The 15,158-nt window shown below is 33.1% G+C and overlaps 1 protein-coding gene across 1 annotated transcript; it reads right to left on the reverse strand.

The window, feature by feature from the left end:
• Nucleotides 1–744: 744 nt before the first annotated feature.
• On the reverse strand, nt 745–9,484 carry LOC143042196 (uncharacterized). Its single transcript, XM_076214465.1, has 4 exons — nt 9,193–9,484; nt 7,040–7,269; nt 5,840–6,167; nt 745–4,241 (listed from the first exon to the last, which is right to left on the reverse strand). Exons 1-4 carry the CDS (start codon nt 9,407–9,409, stop codon nt 850–852), a joined length of 4,167 nt encoding a protein of 1,388 aa, XP_076070580.1. The 5' UTR covers nt 9,410–9,484; the 3' UTR covers nt 745–849.
• Nucleotides 9,485–15,158: the final 5,674 nt, after the last annotated feature.

Raw genomic sequence — 15,158 nt, forward strand, 5'->3', positions numbered from 1 at the left:
GGCGTTCGGTTTTGTTAGCGCTCTCACATGTACAATTCTTGCTAGATTTTTATGAAACTTTTATCATAGGTTTATATCAGCAATGTCTTGGCGAATTTGAAAACCAATGCCGATCAATAATTTTTAGAAGAGTTATGCCCCTTGGAAATATTATTCATATCGACAATTGACTTGTGTGCTCTCTGATGTGTACAGTTCGTACCTATACAGATCCCCTATGTTATGAGGTTTCCATTTGTCATATGTCCTTTGTCATTGACCTCATTTTCCAGATTCAGTCACTGGTTTAAAAAAAACCATTTAATGGTTTTTGTCATTTGAATTTATCACTTATGAGTAATAGAATGATTTAATTTGGTGTATGGGATCCTTGTAGGGTCTTCATGTCCGGCAGATAGGATTCATATGACCTCGACCTCATTTCATTGATCAGTGGTCAAAATCAAAAGTTGTGTGATAAGGTCTGTTTCTCAGATACTATAACCACTAAGTCAACTATATTTGGTATATGAAATGATTGTAAGGTGTATATTTCAGAATAACAGGTTTCATTTTAACTTGAACTTATTTTCATGGTTCATTGATCAATGTTTTGTGTTTTGGTCTGGGTTTTTTTTCAGATACAATAAATGATAGGTTAGCTGTGTCTGGTGTATGGAACTATTATAGGCTATACGTGTCACTCTGGCAGGGTTCATCTTGACCTTGTCTTCATAAACATAAATCGACAAGTTGAGAAGTTAATTAACATTGCATTATTTTAATATTGCGAAATAAAAACTTGAAGCAAGTGTTTTACAATTTATAGTGTTCTGATAACTGTCCTTAAACCACTGCTATACATTATAATTATATTGTTTGTTTGTTCCATTTCTCCAATAAATGAACAATATTTGTATGGTTTTCTCTTCTAGCAATATCTAATGGTGTAAGTCCGTCGCATTTATGGTCACAGTCGGCTTTATGTTTCAATAAAAAATCAACAATCTCTGCATGGCCTGTATAACATGCTATAAATAGGGGGGGTGCTCCATTATCTGTACACTTATTAATGTCTTCCTTATTGTTTATTAACATCTGAACTACTTCAGTATGTCCATTCTGACAAGCAATGTACAGAGGTGATGCACCAGTATCTCTACACTTAATAACATCTGCCTTATTGTTTATTAACATCTTAACTACTTCAGTATGTCCATTCTGACAAGCAATGTACAGAGGTGATACACCAATATCTCTACACTTATTAATATCTGCCTTATTGTTTATTAACATCTTAACTACTTCAGTATGTCCATTCTGACAAGCAATGTACAGAGGTGATGCACCAGTATCTCTACACTTATTAATATCTGCCTTATTGTTTATTAACATCTTAACTACTTCAGTATGTCCATTATAACAAGCAATGTACAGAGGTGATGCACCAGTATCTCTACACTTATTAATATCTGCCTTATTGTTTATTAACATCTTAACTACTTCAGTATGTCCATTCTCACAAGCAATGTACAGAGGTGATTCTCCAGTATTTCTACACTTATTAATATCTACCTTATTGTTTATTAACATCTGAACTACTTCAGTATGTCCATTCTGACAAGCAATGTACAGAGGTGATGCACCAGTATCTCTACACTTATTAATGTCTGCCTTATTGTTTACTAACATCTGAACTACTTCAGTATGTCCATTACAACAAGCAATGCACAGAGGTGATGCACCAGTATCTGCACACTTATTAATGTCTGCCTTATTGTTTATTAACATCTGAACTACTTCAGTATGTCCATCCTGACAAGCAATGGACAGAGGTGATGCTCCAGTATCTGCACACTTATTAATGTCTGCCTTATTGTTTATTAACATCTTAACTACTTCAGTATGTCCATTCTGACAAGCAATGAACAGAGGTGATGCTCCAGTATCTGCACACTTATTAATGTCTGCCTTATTGTTTATTAACATCCTAACTACTTCAGTATGTTCTCCTTCACAAGCAATGTACAGAGGTGATACTTCTTTATCATTACACTTATTAATATCTGCCTTATTGTTTATTAACATCTTAACTACTTCAGTATGTCCATTATAACAAGCAATGTACAGAGGTGATGCACCAGTATCTGCACACTTATTAATGTCTGCCTTATTGTTTATTAACATCTGAACTACTTCAGTATGTCCATCCTGACAAGCAATGGACAGAGGTGATGCTCCAGTATCTGCACACTTATTAATATCTGCCTTATTGTTTATTAACATCTTAACTACTTCAGTATGTCCATTATAACAAGCAATGTACAGAGGTGATGCACCAGTATCTCTACACTTATTAATATCTGCCTTATTGTTTATTAACATCTTAACTACTTCAGTATGTCCATTCTGACAAGCAATGTACAGAGGTGATTCTCCAGTATTTCTACACTTATTAATATCTACCTTATTGTTTATTAACATCTGAACTACTTCAGTATGTCCATTCTGACAAGCAATGTACAGAGGTGATGCACCAGTATCTCTACACTTATTAATGTCTGCCTTATTGTTTACTAACATCTGAACTACTTCAGTATGTCCATTCTGACAAGCAATGTACAGAGGTGATGCACCAGTATCTGCACACTTATTAATGTCTGCCTTATTGTTTATTAACATCTGAACTACTTCAGTATGTCCATCCTGACAAGCGATGTACAGAGGTGATGCTCCAGTATCTGCACACTTATTAATGTCTGCCTTATTGTTTATTAACATCATAACTACTTCAGTATGTCCATTATGACAAGCAATGAACAGAGGTGATGCTCCAGTATCTGCACACTTATTAATGTCTGCCTTATTGTTTATTAACATCCTAACTATTTCTGTATTTCCATTTTGACAAGCCATGTATAGAGGTGATACTTTATCAGTTTTACGACAATGGTTTACATTACTGACACAATGATGTAAACACCATTTAACTAAATCAATATCTCCTATAAAACAACACTGTATCAATGGAGTACTTTTGTCACCAGTATTATATGAACTGGCCAATTGTTTTTGTTGTGATATTCCTAAGCTTTGTATATGTAGAAGGAATCTTTGTCTGAAGATATGATTGACCATATTGATGTTACAGAAAACATCCACAACCTCTTCTCTTGACCAGTCATCTACCATTCTGTTTATATACCCTTGTTGATATCTCGTTGGTACAATAATTGTTAATTCATCATTATTGCTTTTTCTTTCAAACGAAAATCTTTCACTTATAAATTGACTTGTAGCATTTTTAATTAAACAATAAATCATCACACTGCCAAAGTAAAAAGCAAGAAAGACAAATAATTTATCATGAATAGTTCTGTAGACTTCACCATCTTTTCTGATAAATGTATGTGTAAGTGAAACCAGCTCATCACGTAAAACCAATCGTGACGTTCCTTCCAACACTTTACAAGCTTCATATGTGTTCTTTATAATTGTTTTGATGTTTTCGTCCATATCTTCAGTAAGCCATTTTTCCTTCAACTGATTGTTAAACATTACACATAGAGCAAGTGCACAGTATTTGGCATGTGCTCCATCTGTCTGTAATTTATCTATCTCTTCTTTGTAGACTGTAAATGGATTCCTAAAGAAATTTACAATGTTCAGTTTTGGATTTTTGCTGTACAATTGACACAAAAGAGGGAAACAGTCAAACATGTCATATAATTCACTTATCTCAGAAGCGTTTGTTTTCAGGTAAAATTCAGCAATGGATTGTTTTTCTGTTTTAGATAAACACAAATCTGCAGACAGGAGATTACATTCACACCCTTGAAAGAATGATAACGCTTCCATCTGTCTATCCTGATAAACCTGTAGTCTACAAGACATTATTAACTTCACTGGTTTCTTTTCTACTAATGCTTTAATTTTTTCCATCATATTTTTCCAGTTTTCAAACTTCATTGGATTTAAACTATATGTTCCACAAAAATCATCCACAACAAACAGTATCTTCTTTATTGGATTGTACCACTTGATGATTTCCTTAGGATTTGATACTGGTAAAATCTCATAGCCTTCATTTTGCATCTGTAAAGCTACGTGACGCACCAATGATGATTTTCCAGTACCAGAACTTGCTGTGACAACAACACAACAATTTTCTTTAATGCACTTTAATACACATTTTGCTCCGTTTGTTTCTATAAATGTTTTGTCATCTTTTTTCCAATTTTCTAATTCCTCATTAATTTGTTCTGAAAAAGAAGAATTGACAATTCTTTGAATACTTATTTTTAAGATAAAAGTTAGGAATGTTTGACATATATGGTAAAAAAAAATTGCTTGACATATGGTATAATCAAAAGGCTTGATCTATCCATGCTTGGTATAGGTAAAAGGCTTGACATACTGTATGAACAATTTGCTTGTCAAATGGTATAGACAAAAGGCTAGACATATGGTATGGACAAAAGGCTTGACCAAAGATACCAAAGGGACAGTCAAACTCAGAAATTTGATGTCTGGTATAGACAATTAAATTGATATATATATATATGGTATAAACAACTGACATGACTCATGGTGTTGACAATTATCTTGACATATGGTATGGACAATTAACTTGAGATATGGTATGGACAATTGACTTGACATATGGTAAAGACAATTGACTTGACATATGGTATGGACATTTGGCTTGACATATGGTATGGACATTTTACTTGACATATGGTATGGACAATTGACTTGACATATGGTATTGACAATTGACTTGACATAAGGTATGGACAATTGACTTGACTTATGGTATAGGCATTTGACTTGACATATGGTATAGATGTTTGACTTGACATATGGTATGGACAATTGACTTGACATATGGTATGGACCATTGACTTGACATATGGTATGGACCATTGACTTGGCATATAGTATGGACAATTGACTTGACATATGGTATGGACATTTGACTTGACAAATGGTATGGACAATTGACTTGACATATGGTATGGACAATTGACTTGACATATCGTATTGACAATTGACTTGACATATGGTATGGACAATTGACTTGACATATGGTATGGACGTTTGACTTGACATATGGTATGGACGTTTGACTTGACATATGGTATGGATATTTGACTTGACATATGGAAATGTATGGTATGGACAATTGACTTGACATAAGGTATTGACAATTGACTTGACATATGGTATGGACAATTGACTTGGCATATGGTATGGACAATTGACTTGACATAAGGTATTGACAATTCACTTGACATACGGTATGGACAATTGACTTGACTTATGGTATTTACAACTGACTTAAGATATGGTATTGACAATTGACTTGACATATGGTATAGACAATTGACTTGACATATGGTATAGACATTTGACTTGACATAAAGAATTGACACTTGACTTGACATAAGGTATTGACAATTGACTTGACAATTGACTTGACATATGGTATAGACAATTGACTTGACATATGGTATTGACAATTGACTGGACATATGGTATTGACAATTGACTTGACATATGGTATAGACAATTGCCTTGACATATGGTATTGACAATATGTAAATACGCTAAGAATGATTCTTGCAAAAACAAAATTCAATTGCTAATATTATTTCAGAGTATTATTTTCACCTCTTAATATTTATGATAAATCCAACATACAATGACGTAATCAGGTAATATTTTTCAAAATTTAACTGGATTGAAAAATAGATAACATGGAAAATATAGAAGAACTTCAAAAAGCTGTTTGTATAAGGACCCCTTAACCATTATAGTACTACCTTATATCTTCTTGTAATACTATTATAATATAAACCTCTTATGTTCCATGGTATTGGGTCTTTTAAAATCTCTGTGACTTTTGAGTGTTCAATTTGTAAAGTTCTATGGGAATCCTTCAGATCTATTAGATTTTTGGTAGTGCTTGAGTGTTCTGTTTGCAATGTACTGTGGGAATCTTGCAAATCTCTAAGATTTTCCTTGATGGTTGAGTTTTCAATGTCCATTGTTCGTCTCAGTTCCTTCATTTCTTCCTGTGATTGTTTGATTTCCAGCATAATTTCCTGGTTAGACTGATCTAAAATTTTCATCTTTAGCTCTTGACACTCTTGATTCATTGGCACACCACCCAATCGACTTACAGCCTGTAAATAAATATTTCAAAGAGTTACAATCAACAGAGCTGCAATCTTTATAAATGAGTAGTAATTATTTTGGGTCAGGTATAGATATTAAATATATCATGATGAAAATAACCTCAGGAAATATATGTCCCAGGATGAGAAATAAAAAAATATGCCAAAATTTGAGTCAATTAATTGCAATTGTGACCAATTTATAATAAGATGATGTCTTTACACTAAATCTACTGGATGATTTGTACTGATTGATATCTTAGTCTGGGAAGCACGATATATTTCATGTATTAGTTTATTAGTATAAGTTGTCAGTAACTGTATGTACTTTTCAATAGATGTTTTTTTTTTACTCTTACCAGATTTTTGTTGTGTCTATCAGATGAGTCAAGCCCTTTTCAACTTATTTTAAATTTTTATTTGAAGTTTGATGTTATGTTATTCTGTTACATACATAACATGGTTGTTCGTTTTTTGTCATGGCTTTGTTAGTTCATTTTGGACTTAGGAGTTTGGTATCTTTTGCCTCTCTTTTACACTACTGTCACAGGTTAGAGATGGGGTGTACTGTCACAGGTTAGAGATGGGTTGATTGCTCACAAACATGTTTAACAATACCACAATCTTTACATGTCTATCCCAAATCAGGAGACATCAATTTAGTGGTTTTTTGTGATTGCCGTCCACAACTTTTTTTTTCGTTTGTTGTTTCATTAATAAATTGGGTTGTTTAATTTCTTTTTAACATTGTGTTCATCATGTTTTGTCTTTTAATATTGTACTTTATGGTATGGGTTTTGCTCATTGCGGAAATTGTACAGACCTATAGTTGCTAGGTACCACATTATACAATATTATTGTATTTTTAAGAATGTACTTACATCTACTACATTTCTCCATGCTGTATTGAAATCACCTGTTGGCATAGTGTTACTATCATGATGAGCTAGTATATTTCTGTACCATTTAATCCTGGCAAGATCAGGTCCAGGAGTTGTCTCGCCTGGTAGTGGGAGATAGTCAAATCCATTGATTGGAGGAGTGACAGATGTCAAGTTTCTGATCAAACAAATCATCAATGTTACATCAAAAGTTTTGGAATCAGGTACACCTGTATCAACAAAAGACATTGACCATCAACAGTTATTCATATCCCTAAATACAGAATCGCCCAAGTAAATGTAACTGATATATAAACTTATACAGCACCATGTATGAAATACAAATTTAATGAAATTCACTATCTACTAAATCTAGATGAGAAACTTTCTGCCAAACAATGTCCATTCATTGACATGAAAACGCTTTGACGAATCAAATTTAGATATGTTGTTTCCTGTGACTAAATGATAGCCAAGTTCAATTTTGGCGATTTTAACTGGTCTCGTTGTTGTGTTGTAGACCTTGTAGTAGCAAAATTGATTTTTATTATATGAATTTGAGTTATTTCCCTTGGAACAGAAGTTAATAATTAATTTCTATGTCATTTGGTCTTTTGTTTATTTTGGGTTATTTCCCTTTGAACAGAAATGTAATTAATAAGTATTTTATAAAAATTTGAATTCTTGGGGTTCTTTGATATGCTGATTCTAACAATGTACTTAGATTTTGGATATTGGACCATAAAAGGTAAATGTCCAATTTCAAATTTTCCATTTCTTAGACCACATTCAGTTTGTGTCAAATCTTCAATCACAATCCAAATAAAAAAATAGCTGTTTAAAGCTTAAATGTTATGCCCATACTTACTCAACTGTTCGGGGTTCGACCTCTGAAAGGAACATCTGATTTCCTGTCACCCTGACAGCCTCTTGTTTTATTTTGTTAAGTGAAAGTTTACCATGGTAGAAACATAATTTAGAAAAAAGACTTGTCAAACTAGACTAGATCCATCTCTGTGGGCATTGTAAATAACAGGACACTATTTGACTATTACAGATGTTAGTAGTTGAATCTCTTAGAGCAGGTTACATGTGCTTTAAACAGTTCACCGGATGCACTTTACCCTTAATTTTAGAAATATAATATAAGAGAAAAAAAACTTCTTTAAATAGACACAAGTTATTTCGCATTACTTATCAAGCCAGAATTATGGCCTTTATATTGTCGAAACTTTGTACTGTATCTGTATTCACTAGATTACATAGTTCTTGTGTTTACCTATAAAACAGTTCATTTTTCAAGTACAGTAAATATTTTTATCATGTGGTATTCTATACGTTAGTAGTCCTAGGCTCGACAAAAAAACAACAGATTGAATTATTTGATTGGTTTAATTTTTTTGTGTTACTAATTTCCTTATCCTTGTTTTATTTTATTTTTAAGAGTGATAACACAACATGTCCTGGTAGAGTGATATCTTCATATATAATTACATACAAGGGAACAGAACTAAGCCAGTTGAATGGATTGGTGGACAACGACATAAAGATGAATTCTGCAACAATGTTAAGGACTACAATGACAATGATCAGCATCAGCATCAGTTTTCGTGTGGTAAAATATTTGTATGGATAAGTTAATATGAAGCACTTTTTTAAGTTATTACATAGTCTCGTTATGTGCTGAGAGTGTATTTTATTCTATGTTTTTTAGTTAAAGTGTTATGTTTGGCCTAGTAAGTTGTACATACATTATGACACACCCTCTAGTGTTGGTTAATATACATGTCAAGTATAAACTTTAAAATCATAACAGTTCTCAAGATATAGTGGCGGGGCCCTAATAAATCCATTGCCAACACAACCTAACATGACGGGGCCACAAGTGGAGCAGGATATACTTACCTTTCCCAAGAACGTTCTATCACCCCCTGTAAAAAAACTGATTTCCCCCCCTATGTTTTGCATACTGTTGTTCAAAGTTGTTTATTTCTTAGCTTTAATTTGTTTTTTGCCATAGTATTGTCAGTTTGTCTTCCACTTATGTTGTTGGATACTTATGGCCACAACATCTGTCTCTTAATCAGATTGCCAATTAACAAACATGTCTGAAAGCAGAACTGCAATATTCTATAGACATATGAAATACTTACCATTTGTGGGAAACAAAAGATTCCACTGAGCCTGGTTCAAGATTCTCTTTTTAAACAAGTCGTAGAGTGTGTTGTAGTTTTTATTTAATGTTGCGGGTAGATAGGTAGGTGGAAATTCTTTGTCAAAGAAATTACGGACTGCTCTTGGTGACACTCCTTTCAATAACAAGGCTAATCGGATATAATTCTCTTCTTCTTCTGAAAGAGGTGCCATCATTCAAGAAACTCTTCTGATTGTCAATACATAACTAAATCATTTTTACTTGATGGTCCATGTTGCACTGAAAAAGATACAGGTCTATTGATTGATTGTTGGTTGCTTTACGCCGCATTAGCACAAACAGGCCATATCGCGGCGATACAGGTCTATTACAAATCAACTATAAAGAAAGAATTAAAAATAAATTGGGAATGTGTCCATGAGACACAGATGATGTTCCCGCTTGCATATCATATAAAGTTATAAAGGGACATAACTGAAGAACAGTAAAAGTGATGCTACCCAAATTTGTACTTGATCTGAGTGTTGTTGTATTAAGTACTGTGTATTAGTTTCATAACATTTCGTTGAGGCAAACTGAAGTTAGAGAACGGAAAAAAAAATCAGCAATTTTTCCATTTGTAAAGGGACATTACTTTAGAACCGTTAAAGTGACACCACCAATTTTCAAACTTGATCTATATTTTGTTGTTATAAGCATGATAATCATTGTGTATATTTAGTTTCATAACATTTGGATGAGGTAAACTTATAAAGATTATAGAGAACTGAAATCAACTTTTGGACGGATGGACCTACAGACAGACAAGGATAAAACTTGGTATCAGGTCCGTTCGCGCCCAATACACTTTCCCACCCTACACGTTCGCACCTCGCACGTTCGCACCCAAGGTCCGTTCGCACTCTACACGTTCGTGCCTAATTTTAATTCAAATTCCAGTTGAATAATTGGAAAATCATGATTGATGTTTTAAACAACTTTGGTGTAAATACTGAATGTATTTATAGCTTGGTATGAGTAAAACATTGAAATTTTTTTTTAAATGAAAAACACACATCTTGGTCCCTTTGATCTAAAACAATGAAACAATAAAAAATAGCAATAAACTAGTATAACCAAAACATGATGAAACGTCACAGCAAATAGGTATTTCGTCGATTTCGGTAAATGATAGAGCGAGAATATAAATTTATTTGTGAAAATTGCCACTGTGTGAAATTAAGTTCCTACAATTACAGACAGGCAAATTTTCTTTGTCTTGTTTTACTTTTTAGTTGATGATAAAATTGAAAATGGAAATGGGGAATATGTCAAAGAGACAAGAACCCGACCAAATATGTTAAAGGATGGCTTCTTAAAGTCAAGTGGCAAATAAATATGCATATATTAAGGACGTGAACATGTCACTTCTTCATGTACCAAGGCCTAATTCTGATTTTTTTAAAAAGAACTTTAAATATTCTGGTCTTATTACCTGGAATAATTTACCAAATAATATTAAAGAAATAGATAATTTAGATACATTTAAGACCAACTGTTCAAACTATTTTCTAACTGAACAGAATAAAGATGCATGAAACTAATGTATTTTCGTTTTCTTCTTCTACTGAATGCATATGTGCTTATTTAACTGTATTATGTATTTTATATTGTATGTATTTTTGTACGTTTTTTATTTGTATTGATAGTTTTTGAAAATAACATGTAATTGTTAAATGTGTTACCTTCGTTAAACAAAGAATTTTATTATTATTATGTAAACAATCGCCATATTGCTTTGTGACGTATTGGAATTTCCACAATAATATATATATTTTCGAATAACAGCCACTTTAACTCGCTTTGTAACTACGATGTACACCTTATCTACCAATATCTATAAATAACGTCACATAATATGTATATCTGTGTGGACCTAATCTACCATCGTACCTTTCTGATCACGTGACATGAATATTAATACACAAATTCTCGTTCAAATGTATAATTCCATAATTTTTAAATAAACACAATTTCTTTTATGGTTGTGAAAATATTGAAGTTTCAAATATTAAACTCATGCAACACACATTATATACTTTTACCACAATTGATATTCTTTACAAAACAAAATCGAATTATACTGCATTCTTTTATACTGAATAAAATATCTGATATATAGATTCACTTACGTTTGCATGCAGTTTATTCACATTCGAGAGATATTTTCCTTTTCGTGTTTCAACACATCATCTCATTGTCAACATTGATGTAAACAATCGCCATATTGCTTTGTGACGTATTGGAATTTCCACAATAATATATATATATATTTCGATTCACAGCCACTTTAAGTCGCTTTGTAACTACGATGTACACTTTATCTACCAATATATTTAAATGACGTCACATAATCTGTATATCTGTGTGCATCTTATCTACTATCAGTGCCTATCTTATCACGTGACATGAATATTAATACACAAATTCTTGTTCAGATGTTAGATTCCACAATATTTAAATAAACACAATTTCTTTTATGGTTGTGAAAATATTGAAATTTCAAATATTAAATTCATGCAACACACATTATTTATATTTACCACAATTGATATTCTTTATAAAACAAAATCGAATAATACTGCATTCTTTTATACTAAATAAAATATCTAATATTGTTATGATATTGTAATTATTATGTTTATTTATGTTGGCCTAATTTGTGTTGTATGGCCTGATAGTTGTTTACCAAATAATCTTATAACTGTGCAGTTTAGGAATCACTGGAACAATCACAGAATGATTGGAACTTTCTAGAATGATCCTTATAAAAGATGCGTAATTTAAACTTCTACGTTATTCCAGAAACTTCCGTTGTAACTTTCCAGGATTTTCCACAATGTTCCATTATAGAGTGTTCTAGAATTTTCCATGACAACACTATATATACAGACACTTAAGTTAAATTCCAATAATTAAAACTTGGACTTAGACATTGATAGACATTAGTATTCACGGCATTTGGATTGACACTTTTATTCTACAAACAACATCATACTGGATTGTGACCTTAGTAGTGAACATAATATTCAGATTGGATTCCGAAAGATTTCCGGATACAGATAAAGATAAAAGAGTGGACTCATATTTTTGACAGTTAAGTTATCAGTAATACACTTCTTATAAACTTTTGTATAATAAATATTGTTAAATTTTAGTATTGATTTGTGTCTTTTGTTGGCTACAATTTAAAGGCGATTTCTGGCCGTAACAGAAATTGGGGGCTCGTCCTGGGATCTTAAAAATATTTTATTCAAAATTTGTTTAGTATTTGTATTATAACTAGCCAACAAAATTCTACAAAATGGCATTTGATGCTGGTAAATTTTTGAAAACGCCAGACCTGGAGAGTTTTGATAATTTAAAGAAAGAGGAATTAGTGTTGCTTGCTAAAGAACTGAAATTAGTTTTTAAAGTATCTATGAGAAAACAAATTATAAAAAATTTGGTTATAGACAAATTAGTTGACGCAGAAATTTTAGGTGAAGAGGCTCTTGAACTTAAGGTCGAAAATATTGACGCCTTTAAATTAAAACAGCTTGAATTAGAACATGAACTCAAACTAAAAGAACTGGAAATGAATTTGAAGGAGATGGAGAAAAGAAAAGAAGATGAATTTAAATTAAAACAGGCAGAACTGGAAATGAAGGAAAGGTTAGAAATGGAGAAAAAAGAAAAAGAAGATGAATTTAAATTAAAAGAACTTGAAATGAGAGAAAGGCTAGAGATGGAAAAACTGAAAATTGAAATGGTCAAAGAAGAAAGCAACACTAAAGTCCAGTCGAAATCAGATTATTTTGATGCAGCAAAAAATATACGTTTGGTTCCGAAATTTTGTGAAAAAACAGTTGATAAATATTTTCCACAGTTTGAGAAAATTGCTAATAATTTGAAATGGCCAATGCCGTATTGGACTACGATGCTGCAAAGTGTTTTTGAGGGTAAGGCAGCTGAAATATACTCCGCACTTCCATCAGAAAAAAGTTCTGATTATGACACTGTGAAAGAGGAAATTTTGAAAGCCTATGAGCTAGTACCAGAAGCATATAGACAGAAATTTAGATCTTATAAAAAGTTTGATTCGCAAACCTATGTGGAATTTGCTCGGGAAAAAGAAGATCTATTTGATAAATGGCTTACTTCAAAGAAAACAAAAAACAATTTTGATCAACTAAGACAATTGATGTTATTAGAAGAGTTTAAACAATGTGTTCATTCAGAATTAAAAACACATTTAGACGACAAAACTGTTGAGTCAATACATGATGCCGCTGTAATTTCAGATAATTATACTCTTTCACATAAAAGAAGTTTCAAGAGTCAAAATGTTAATACTTCCAGTGGAAATTACAAAAATCAAAGCACTGAGCGTACTGATAATAAGCCTGTTCCACAGAATAAGAGTCAGTCCAGTTATAATATGTCTAGTCCAAAATTTGATACTTTTGAGAAGAAGTCACTGACTTGTGCTTATTGTAAGAAGATTGGTCACCTGATGGCTGATTGTTTTAGACTCCAGAAGAAGAATGAACGAGATAATAAGCCGAAGACCAGTGCTTGTACGACACCTTATATTACCAGTACATTGGAATGTCCTGAGAGTCAGGCTTTTAAGTCCAGTTTTTGTGATTATATGGAGGAATATAAACCCTTTATGTCTGATGGGTTTGTTGCTATTGTTGATGATACCACTCTTCAGCCTATTAAGATTTTACGGGACACTGGAGCTTCTCAGTCTTTATTGTTAGAAGGTGTGTTGCCTTTGTCCGAGAAGACTTCTGTTGGTGCCTCCGTTTTGTTACAAGGTGTAGAGTTGGGTTGTATAGATGTTCCTCTCCATCGTATTTATCTGAAGTCAGATTTAATAACTGGACCAGTTGTTGTAGGTGTTCGTCCTAATCTCCCTGTTGAGTGTGTTAACTTATTGCTAGGAAATGATCTAGCTAGGAACAAAGTGGTTGCTGAACCAATTGTTACCAGTGAACCGGTGGTGGATGTTAAATCACATGAAGATGATGCTGAATTATATCCAGCTTGTGTTGTTACTAGGGCGATGGCTAGAAAACAACAAGATGAGAATTTGCAAACAGACAAGTTTGATTACATGGACCTTTCTGACACTTTCATAGCTGACATTGAAGGTCCTGGTAACTCAGAAAAGGCAATTATAAAACCACCTAGTGTTAACAAAAATGTTATTATGCCATGGCCAGATGTAAACAGCCATTCATTAGACCGAAAGAATTTATCCGAAGAACAACATAAAGACCCTGAGGTTCTTCAGCTCAGCCAGAGAGCTCAACCACAGGAGGAAGCAGACAAAGTGGCCGAATGCTATTACCATCAGGACGGCATTTTAATGAGGAAGTGGAGGCCTCCTGATGCTACCCCAGAGGAGGAATGGAGAGTGGTGTACCAAGTGGTGGTGCCTAAAGTTTATAGACAAGAAATTATTGGTCTTCCCCATGACACCCCTTTGGCTGGACACTTCGGTATAAGGAAGACTTGCCTTAAGATCTTGCAGCATTTTTACTGGCCTAAACTTAGAAATGATGTTGCAGAATACTGCAAATCATGTCATACATGCCAGGTTGTTGGTAAACCGAACCAGAAAATACCACCAGCACCACTTCTGCCTATTCCAGCCTTTGACGAACCTTTAACCAGAGTTCTAATTGACTGTGTTGGACCTTTACCAAAGACCAAGACTGGAAATGCATATTTATTGACAATCATGTGTACATCTACCCGCTTTCCTGAAGCTATTCCGCTCAGAAATATCAAGACACCTACTATCGTCAAAGCTTTGATCAAATTTTTCACATTAGTAGGACTTCCTAAGTCTATACAGTCCGACCAGGGATCAAATTTCATGTCAGTCTTATTCCAGCAAGTCGTGTACCAGTTAGGGATTGCTCAGTATAG

Source organism: Mytilus galloprovincialis, chromosome 8 (genome assembly GCF_965363235.1).
Source record: "Mytilus galloprovincialis chromosome 8, xbMytGall1.hap1.1, whole genome shotgun sequence".
Taxonomy (NCBI): domain Eukaryota; kingdom Metazoa; phylum Mollusca; class Bivalvia; order Mytilida; family Mytilidae; genus Mytilus; species Mytilus galloprovincialis.